The sequence below is a fragment of the Aplysia californica genome, unplaced genomic scaffold (assembly GCF_000002075.1).
Source record: "Aplysia californica isolate F4 #8 unplaced genomic scaffold, AplCal3.0 scaffold00067, whole genome shotgun sequence".
NCBI classification, from domain to species: domain Eukaryota; kingdom Metazoa; phylum Mollusca; class Gastropoda; order Aplysiida; family Aplysiidae; genus Aplysia; species Aplysia californica.
Window position 1 is genome coordinate 603,002 of NW_004797337.1, and position 10,803 is coordinate 613,804.

At 41.2% G+C, this 10,803-nt stretch overlaps 2 protein-coding genes across 3 annotated transcripts in view; one reads left to right on the top strand and one right to left on the bottom strand.

Moving 5' to 3' along the window:
- Nucleotides 1-807: 807 nt before the first annotated feature.
- The window catches only part of LOC101864370 (sedoheptulokinase), a 28,880-nt gene continuing 18,884 nt past the window's right edge, over nucleotides 808-10,803 (bottom strand). For both annotated transcript variants that reach the window (XM_005093640.3, XM_013079886.2), the window contains 2 exons: nucleotides 2,491-2,691; nucleotides 808-2,112 (listed from right to left, as the gene is read on the bottom strand). In XM_005093640.3, coding sequence (XP_005093697.1) covers nucleotides 1,643-2,112; nucleotides 2,491-2,691 — 671 coding nt within the window. In that variant the 3' untranslated portion in view covers nucleotides 808-1,642. The remainder of the gene's footprint in view (nucleotides 2,113-2,490; nucleotides 2,692-10,803) is intronic.
- The window catches only part of LOC101864129, a 3,266-nt gene continuing 2,697 nt past the window's right edge, over nucleotides 10,235-10,803 (top strand). The window contains exon 1 of the mRNA XM_005093636.2: nucleotides 10,235-10,654. Coding sequence (XP_005093693.1) covers nucleotides 10,597-10,654 — 58 coding nt within the window. The 5' untranslated portion in view covers nucleotides 10,235-10,596. The remainder of the gene's footprint in view (nucleotides 10,655-10,803) is intronic.

The window sequence follows — 10,803 nt, forward strand, 5'->3', positions numbered from 1 at the left end:
GAAAACAATACCCCTTTATCTTAAGTTGAGATATTTACGATTGGAGCAAGTAGGGTTGCCTGGTTTGGGAGGTAAAATTAGCCAGAAAATGGCCACCAAAGTTTTGTTATTTCCTTAGCTTGAGAGTATGTGGAAACTGAAAATTTACATTTTTTATGCGTGAGCTGAAAAACAAAAATTCGTTTAAAATTCCCAAACCTATGGAAAAATGCCAGTTTTTTTCGCTTTCATTATTTTGACGAGTGCCTGATTTCACCACGCTGCCTCACAATTTCCAATCATTTTTTCTTTTGGCATGACAAAAAAGTTGAGATCTATTATTTTAAGAAAACAGAGCATAGGCCAATATAACGCCTCAACATGTCCTTCAGTAATCAATAATTTCTGCATGAAAAGTAAGCTCCTGTGACTGATATTTGAGGAAAATAAATGTTAACAATATTATATATATATATATATGTGTATTTTCTCTTTTTTTCTTATCTTTACTTTCCAATATTGTGGAAATAACGCAAAAACCTGAATGCCGGCACTTTCTAAGAATGTCTTTCTCTTGCATCAATCTGACAGAAGTAGCTAGGCCTGATTCAGTATGGTCAAAACATCCTTGATTCTTGAGGGGTGGGGGGGAAAGCACGGGAGCGGGGGAGGTTGAGGGCATCAAGTGTCTGAAAATTTCGGGACCTGACATAAATAGAAAAAAAAAAATCACTCACAGACCGGTATAAAACTGTTTCCAGCTTTCCAGGCAGGAGGGAAAGACTGTATGGTCATCCCAATAATTTGATATTATGTTAAAAAAAAAAAAAAGAAAGGAAAAAAAACCCTTCTCAATCCTCATTTGTCCACGGCTGCCTATGTTGGTCTGGATAACTCTCTAGCTCACGTAACTGACAAGTTCCAAAACCAAAACCAAAAATAAAACCAGACTAAACCTAAACGCTGGGTCAAGATGGTGGGGAGTAAAAAGTAAGTGTATGGGTTTAATACTATCAGGATATGTAAGAGGTGGCACCTCCAAATTAAACGTCTGTCTCCGACATGGCCGAGCCAAATGAGTTGAGAGCCCAGAAAACTCCACAAAATGATCCGAGTTCAAGAACGCCAATTCTGGGATTCGAACCAGGACCATCTGCTCTGTAGTCTAGCACGAAATGAACTGAGCCAACAGAGCATCCATGGTGGGGATAGGCTTACTAACCAGCCTTCAAATGGTATCCTTCATACACAATTTCCTACATTCAATAAACTCAAGCTATTCAGAGTAGACCTGCAGCAAAAGGTCTTCTCCAATTGACTTAAGAGCATTGTCCACATTATTTTTCAAAAATTCATTCATGAATGTTCCGAATTTTTCTTCAGTATCGGCAAGTCCACGGGAAGCAAAACTAAAAAACAGAGATTATGTATTTTCCAATAGGAAAGCAGATTACTGTGCTTAGACCCTCAAAAATGTATTACGGTGGAGGTTGCCTTAAACCAGTTTATCTAGAGGGCTGCCAGGTTTTCTAAGGTTTACCTTTGTTTTCTATTTTGAAAGATTGTTCAAATATAAAAAGAAAAAAACGGGGAATCTATTTTCTTTACGTTTACCTCTGTTTCCTCATTAACCATGTCCATTTTAAATAGACTAATACATTTTCTACATACTAGTTGGCAGCTGAGTTCTCATGACCACCAGGGCGGCGCCCACGGCACTCCCCACGGCCTCCTGACCCTCGGGGTTCATCACAACCTGCAGGGACTCCCCGGAGTACAGTTCCTCCAACCTCCGCCTCACTATCGAATTCCTCACGGGCACCGAACCCGAGACCAAAAGACGAGAAATGCCTTGGCTCACTAAAAACTTGGCAGAGATCATACTGTGAAGGTGATTCAAAAGGCCTTCAGACGCCGCTCGGAAAATCTTGCCGACACTGGCAAAGTTGCTGCCGCTCAGGCCGCCAATGTGTCCCCGGAGGGAAGGGTCGTGGCGCTCTCCAAAGAAGGCTGGGGAGAACTGCAAGACGTCCGTGCCGTCCTCAGCTGAGGCTTCACCATCAACACTGTCGCTCTCTGCCAGTTCTTGAAGCTTGAGCAAAAGAGCTGGTGTAGAAATGTCTTGTGCAAAACCTAGAGACAAAGACATGGAATGATCAGTAATTACGTCTGTTTTCAGTTTTAGTCAGAGTTTTACGGCACTTGCCACACAATAACTTATAAGGTCATAATATTATAAGTGCCGAAAATTACAGGTTTTACAAGAAAGTAAAAAACACAAAAAAGAAGCAGGAGAAATCAGGACAATAGATGCTTGATACGAAAGAAGGAGCAAATTAAACCATAGTACCAGGGCACCCTGCAACTACCCTGGAATAATCAGTACTTACTCGTGGGTCAGTAACTTTAGCGGCCTATAATTGGCGGTAGGAGAACAAGGCCAAGCCTAAGTTCTAACAACACAGTACAGATGGTGATGAAGAGAGAATAGGGAGAAAAGGTGCTACTCACCCAGGGATACTATCCACGCGCCCAAACACTCGGCCAGATATCCCAGAGCGTTCCCGCCGTTGAGGCCAGCGCACAAGGCAAGGAACTGACCCTGGAAGTACGGGAAGAAGGCTAGGCTTGGTGGACATGAAGGCGTCAGACTGGCCACGTCCTCAGGGGACATCACAAAGCCCAGCTGGATGGAGGTGCTGATGTTGATGGCTGGGGGAACAACCCACAAAATGAAGTGTAACTCTCACTTTTTTATACACTCATCAACGTAATCTGCTCGTGTAAGTGTTGGGTTTTTTTTTTAAACTTTAGTAAGAGTTTTGCGGCACTTGCAACACAATGAGGTCATATAAGTGCCGAAGATTAGCGAGGTGTTACAAGAGAGTAACAAGCACAAAAAGGGAGGGGAGATAGAGACGATAGAAGGAGCAAACCACACCAGAGCTTCTGCCAACCACCCACGAGTGTTTTACGCCACTTGCAACACAATTTGATCATTATATAAGTGCCGAAGATTAGAGGTATTTCAAAAGAGTAACAAACACAGAAAATGACGGAGGAGAGATAAGGACGATATATAGATGTTTGATAGGATAGGAGGAGTAAACCACACCAGAGCACCCACCAACCACCCACTAAAAAAAGTCATAATACATACGTGCCGAAGATTAGAGGCGTGTTACTAGAGAGTAACAAAAAGAGACAAGAAAACGTCTCCGTCAACGTAATCTAGGTACCAAAAAAAATTTAAAAATACAATCGTACTTATCAAAACAACCACCCATTGTAGGGGACAAACATGATACGTGAGGTATCGTGGTGAAATCAGACGCTCGTCCAAATGATGAAATCAAAGATATCGACATTTTCCCTCCAGTTTGACCGTTTTTCTCTATTTTTTGTTTGTTTTTTTGGCTCAACAGAATTTATTTCAATTTAAAAACACATTTCTGGGTGGATTTTACTGAAAAGCGTTGATTAAAGGCATTACAAATGCAGGCCTAAATTTTCAATTTCCAGGGACTTTTGAAATAACCAAACTTTTGCGGCAAATTTTCTCACCAATACATGTATTACCTCTGGAAAGAGGCGACCCCGACCTCTTTCAGTCGCTAATATCTTGACTTCTATGACACGGGTGTATTTTTTTTCATCAAAGGATGTTCAAAGGAAAAAGCTTTAAGATGATACCAATAACCCCATATACCCAAAAAATAGATGAGCACCTGATTCTACCGCGTCGTGACACATATGGTCATTTTAGACAGGGGGTCCTTTTAAACAGTGTCATTATAATATATCACAATAATTATTTGTGTAGCAGGCGATAATGCCAATACAATACAGTACCCGCCGACCTCAGAGATATCGTCCACTAGAGGGTTTTAGTTTTAGGAAGAGTTTTACGGCACTTGCAACACAATACGGTCATTTAAGTGCTGAAGATTAGAGGTGTTACAAGAGAGTAACAAACACAAAAAAAAGGAAGAGAGATCAGGACGATAGATCATGTTTGCTAGGAAATAAGGAGCAAACCACACCAGAGCACCCGCCAACCACCCGCCTCCTTGGGCGATGTGTTGATTTTGGTGGGCGGTGAGGATCACCCGAGTAGTGACATGTAGTACTTGATGCAGCACGTGGAAATACACGTAGGTGGGCGGCACTTTGTCTGTTTGTTTGTTTGCTTTTTTGTACGCTTGTTTGTTTGTCTGTTTGTCTGGGAGTAAAGAGACGCATATCGACACAATAATGGTCATTTAGTTTTGGGAAAAAGACAGACAGACAGACAGACAGACAGACAGACAGACAGACGGACAGACAGACGGACGGACGGACGGACAGACGGACAGATGGACGGACAGACGGACGGACAGACAGACAGACAAACAAACAGACAGACAGACAGACAGACAGACAGACAGACAGACAGACAGACAGACAGACAGGCAGAATGAGGGTGAAGAAGTCAGTAGCGCCCTCCAACCTTATAAAGAAAGGTGACAAAATGGGACGCGGTCTATTTTATTTTAAAGGCTGACATGAAAAGCACAGGTGTCATATTATGTAATACATCACATACCTATTCCACTTTATCATAACCTCTTCAAACAGCCTTTTAAAAAAATTAGTAGTGGATTTTGTCTTTTTTTTTTTTTTGGGTCTTCGCCTCTTTCAACAAATGAATGACCGTCGACGGTAATGTTCTCAAGAGAGATCAACATTGTTTACGACGAGATAAACCCTTGTCCAGGCGTTGCCCTGAGGCAGGGGGCACATAGATTAAGCAGCGCTGTATACAAATATACTAGACATATTCAGCTCTAAGTACATAATTATGTCCTGCTATGTATGTGTTCTCCTTGTCTATGCACATTATCTCACCACTACATCATTATGTGCTGTAGAGGTAAGTCATTATCCATCATATTATTATCATGACATTATGTAATATAATATTATCATATATGTATATGTAAGAGAGAGAGAGAGAGAGAGAGAGAGAGAGAGAGAGAGAGAGAGAGAGAGAGAGAGAGAGAGACAGACAGACAGACAGACAGACAGACAGACAGACAGAGACAGACAGACAGACAGACAGACAGACAGACAGACAGACAGACAGACAGACAGACAGACAGACAGACAGACAGTGAGGGGGAGACAGAAAGGGGTAGAGATAGACAGAGAGAGATAGACAGAGAGAGATAGACAGAGAGAGAGAGAGAGAGAGAGAGAGAGAGAGAGAGAGAGAGAGAGAGAGAGAGAGAGAGAGAGAGAGAGAGAGAGAGAGAGAGAGAGAGAGAGAGAGAGAGAGAGAGAGAGAGGGGAGATTGATTCACCAGAAAAAAATAGGCCTAAATAAAGAGATGGCGTTTATCCAGTCTAACAAGCCGTAAGGAAGTTAACAACTCGAAGATACAAGTACAATTAATGTACATGTCCTGGGACTAAACAAGCGTTCCGATTCTATCTCTATTTCTGCGCGTCGGTTGTGACTGTCTGTGTCTCGTGCTCTTTGCACGCAATGAGGTTTTAATAAAGTTGTAAGGTCCTTGTTTGCACGAGTATCTCCGTCTTCCCGCTAGGACTAGGATGTTGCAATCCACTCAGCCCGGGCTGGCCTGGACAGGCAGCGGGTCGAAACAAGATGGTTTGTTTTATTTTGTTTGGGTTTTTAAAGTTTTAATAAGTGTTTTACGGCACTTGCAACACAATAAGTTCATACAAGTGCCGAAGATTAGATGAGTTACAGGAGAGTAACAAACACAAAAAAGAAGGGGGAGAGATAAGGACGATAGATGTTTGATAGGAAAGAAGAAGCAAACCACACCAGAGCACCCGCCAACCACCTACGGATGGTTTGTCTGAGTAAGCGTTTTACGGCACTTCCAACACAGTTAGGTCATATAAGTGTCACGAAGATTATAGTTCTTTAAAGAGAGTTACAAACACAAAAAAGAAGGAGGGAATATAAGGACGATAGAGATGTTTGATGGGAAATAATTTAAGGAGAAAACCACACCAGAGCACCTGCCAACCACCCATCGAAGAAAGGATGTTTTGTTTGAGTAAAGAGAAGCACGTCGACACAATAATGGCCATACGGTGCAGGGGGAAAAGCAAGACAGACGGATAGAAATAGAAACAACAGCGGGAAAGAAAAAAATAGGATCAGCCAGTGACGCATTCCAGCCAACCCCCACCAAAGTTATCTAAATTGGGTCGGTGGCGGCGTAAAATATTTATTCTCATTGTAGGCTTAGTGTTTGTTTGTTTTGTTTTAGTATAAGTTTTACGGCGCTCGCAACTGCATAAGGTCATATGAGCGCCGGAAGATTAGAGGTGTCACAAGAGAGTAACAAACATTAAAAAGAAGGAGGGGAGATAAGGACGATAGATGTTTGATAGGAAAGAAAAAGCAATTTGTTTGTGTACAAAAATGAACAAGACTGACGTATCTCGTACGTCACTGCGACGTCAGTATATAATCACGTGACTCTCGGCACTCCAGGGTCGCCGGAGGTTACCCAAAGCTGATATGGACCTACTCCTAGACGGTCAGAGTACAACAACGTATAGACCTACTCCGATAAGTGGGCTACAAATACAAGGGGGTTATTATAGTCTAAGGTCTTGGCAGGCTACGTGTAAGTCGTACGTGTGTAAGTGTATGGGATTTTTTTTTTAAAACAACCTTATCAGCACTATCAGAGCTAACATTTGTACGGGATAAAGTGCTGCATTATACATTTTAATGAAAATTAATGCAATATAATAATAATAATAATTATTATTATTGTTGTTGTTGTTGTTGTTGTTGTTGTTATTATTATTATTATTATTATTATTATTGTTGTTGTTAAAAATTGTTGTTATTATTACTATAATAATAATAATAATAATAATAATAATAATAATAATAATAATAATAATAATAATATTAAATTATTATTTTTTTAACATTATTATTATCATCATCACCATCATCATCATTATTATTACATTGTATTATTATCATTATTATTATTATTACGATTAAAGAGGAGGAGGGAACTATGTATCAACGTCAGTTTCCAACTGAACACATCAAATGGGTTGGGAGCCTTTGACCTTGACAAGTCCGTAAAACAACCCAAGTTCAAGAACACCCAGTCCAGGATTCGAACCTGGGCCATCCGCTCCGCAGTCCAGAGTGACACCAACTCAGATGTGTATATATATATATATATATATATATATATATATATATATATATATATATATATATATATATATATATATATATATATATATATATATATATATATATATAGTCTTAGTGCGAGTTTTACGGCATTTGCAACATAAATAGGCCTAGTTCACAATTTTTTTTAAGTTAGTGTTTTACGGCACTTGCAACACAATAAGGTCATATAAGTGCTGAAGATTAGAGGTGTTACAAGAGAGTCAAACTCAAAAGAGAAGGAGGAGAGATACGGACGATAGATGTTTGATTGGAAAGAAGAAGCAAACCACACCAGAGCACCCGCCAACCACCCACTTAGTAAGAGTGTTACGGCACTTAAAACGTAAATAGTTCACAATATAAATTACCAAGATTAGAGATGTTACTTCTAGAGAGTAAAATACAAAGAAAAAGAGGAAGGATAAGGACCACAGAAGCAGATGTTTGATAGGAAAGATAGAGTAACCCACATGATCAGAATGCTCGCCAACCAAACAACCCCCCCCCCCTCCCCCAAACACCTCTCTGTTCGTACATCATTATCATTTATTATTGTGACTTCGCACATCAGTGTTTGATGTTTGTTTGTTTTTGGTAAGGTTTTACAGCGCTCGCAACTGCATTATTATAAGGTCATACGAGCGCCAAGGGATGGATGTCAACAGAGCAGTCCAAACGGTGAATAAGGCTTACTCTGCGCACCTCTCTAGCCTCAACAACACAAAGTTTGCTTCAACTATCAAGGCACCCCGGAAATACTGGGTCACAAGAGAGTGACAAACATTCAAAAGAAGCAGAGGGAAAATGACGATAGTTAAGGATGAGGAAAGAAAATTTAGCTGTTCCCCCTTCGTTGTTCCAGCACAGTATGAGCATGACATTGATAAATCAGCTCATTTACAATTCTTCTGTGCATAAGAACATGCTAAAATCGCCCGTTTGGGAATGGCCTAAAGGCAACTTCAGCCAGTAGCGCTGAGTTTGTTGTTTGAGGATGTCCCAAAGTTGAGACGGAACAACTCAGAGAAGCAGGATGAGCTTAGTGTGTGGTGTGGTAAGTAGCACAAGGGGCTCTGATAAGAACATTCAAAAATACGGAGTGGTGGACGTATTGCGGATGAGTCACTATAATGGGAAATGTAAGTAGGCCGAAGTAGGTGTACGGGTTTAAAACCCCTATCAACATTATTGCGTTATTTACGAGGAGGGATAAGAAAGAAATGTGCGATTTTAGTTTAGTTTTAGTACATGTAAAAGTTTTACGCCATTTGCAACATACTAAGGTCATATTATACATGAAAATGCGGAAGATTAGAGGTGTTACAGAGTAAAAAATACTATTGAAAAAAAAAAGAAAAGAAAACTACACGAGAGGACACGCCAACTGCCCGCATGTGTGACTTCTGGTTTTAGTTACAACTTTATGGCACTAGCAGCACAAACAGGTGGCATAAGTGCCAAATAAAGATTAAAGGATTCACTACAAGAGAATTGCATACAATGAAAACAAGAACGAGGACAGCTAGAATCTAGTACAGGCCAAGGACGACAACAGAGAAGTTTGATCGGAAAAAAGGAGTAAATCACGGGGGCTGCCCAGTTTGTCACAGGCTCAGTTCGTCACAGGCCCAGTCTGTCACAATTTCATTTAAGTAGACCCTATTTGAGCATTGATGACAGTCATAATTACGGCACTTCAACACGGTAGTTGTATCTTAAGTATTTTTTATTCTCCACCTTCAAATTGGCGGTGTAGAGAGAGTCCCTCTAAAATTTCAATTCAGCTTGTTCAATATTTCTTCCTTTTTGCATGCAAATCAAAGCAATCTTACAATACTCTGTAAAATTTTAACAATGAACGTTCTTTTGTTAAAAACAATTGAAAACTAAAATTCAATTCATACAGTCAATCAGTCATGAAACTACTCTTTTTAAGAGTGTCAGTGATAAATTCCATCATACAGGGCACAGTCGAGGCCTGTGACAAGATGGGCCTATGACAAACTGGGCCTGTGACAAATTGGCGCCATGGCATGCTTCCACTACACCACACCAGAGCACCCGCCAACACCACCGGCAGAGAACAACTCGGTTAAGTAGGCAACCAGACGTCAATAGCACAAATGGCCCTGATAAAAGGAGACTTGGATAAGGGGTGGCCATACTTTTGATAGGTCACAATAAAAATAAAGATGTGATTATGAGTGTGTTGACTGATACAACACAATAAATGCAACGTACGTGGCTCTTGTGGTCTAGAGTTTACGGTTTTACCTCTCATTCAATAGGTCCCGGGTTCGAAACCTGACAGCCGCGGAACACTTTCTTCTCTAAAATGTATTTTTTCCTTTCCTGCTCTTTTAACCATGTTCTGTTGTCTGCTTTCGTCTCAACTTTCTGCCCCCCCTCCCCTTTGTTTCCTCCTCTGGGCTCTTAACTCTTTCTGCAGCCTTCCAACTGCTACTCCTTGGCTCCTTATTAATGCTGTCTTTCAGCCACACCCCTGATCTTATGGTAGGTAAGACCTACACCTAGCCCTCTAGGATAAAGGCAAAAAATCTCGGAGGTCCCGTGTGCAAGTTGCACACGTTAAAGACCTCTTGATGGTCCTAAAATCGATAGAGTATTAAGAGTAGGCTTCGACCGCCACCCGGGTAAAATTCAAAATTCCTACCAAAGCGAAAATGTTTAAAGTGTTCCAGGCGCTCATACTCAAATGACCTTAGGCAGTTGCGAGCGCCGTAAAACTTACACACACACACACACACACACACACACACACACACGCGCGCGCGCGCGCGCGCGCACGGACGAGCACACAAACAAATACAATTTACGCACAACGCCATTAGCACATTTCTTAAAATAGCCGCACCTTGTGACTTCTCCAGGATACTCACCAGCACGGCTAGCCGTCGTGAACTCTCAACTCGACGAAACAGTTCTGCTATTTTAAGCGTATTCACAAATTCCCTGCAGGCTATATTTAGATCCGCTTTTGGGGACAACATCAGGTGACTATGATTCGGTCCCAACTATCGCCGCTATGTATAAGCGCGTTGAGGTAGCATACGTGCAACATAGGCTCTATCGAACGCACAGCGAGACATCAGTTTAATCAGGACCAAAGTAGGATAACACCAACCGATCATAATATTATAGCCTATAAATTGTAATAAATATCTGATACTTGTTTAAGACAAAAATCTTGGAAACAGGTTTGTTAATAGGTAGTGGAAAAGGCTATAGCGGGTCGGTCAGTACGACAGCGACCATATTTCGCCAGGAACAGTGATATAAAGGATAAAGGGACGTCGAAAAGACCTCACAGAAGGAAGCAGACCACACCAGCGCGTCAACGAAGTATCTGCCTCTCTCGACAAACGTTCATGATGGCTCTTCCCACAGACACCCTAAAGTACCCTCTGCCGGCGGACCAACCTTTGGGTAAGAAGACACGTTTTAGAGAGAGCAAAACCGTATCGACCATTATCTCTCTGTTTGTGTCAGTCTGTCTGTCTGTTTGTCTGTCGCTCTCTTTCTCTTTTTTATTCTCTCTATATATCTCACTTCTTCCTCGCAACTCCCCCACTCTC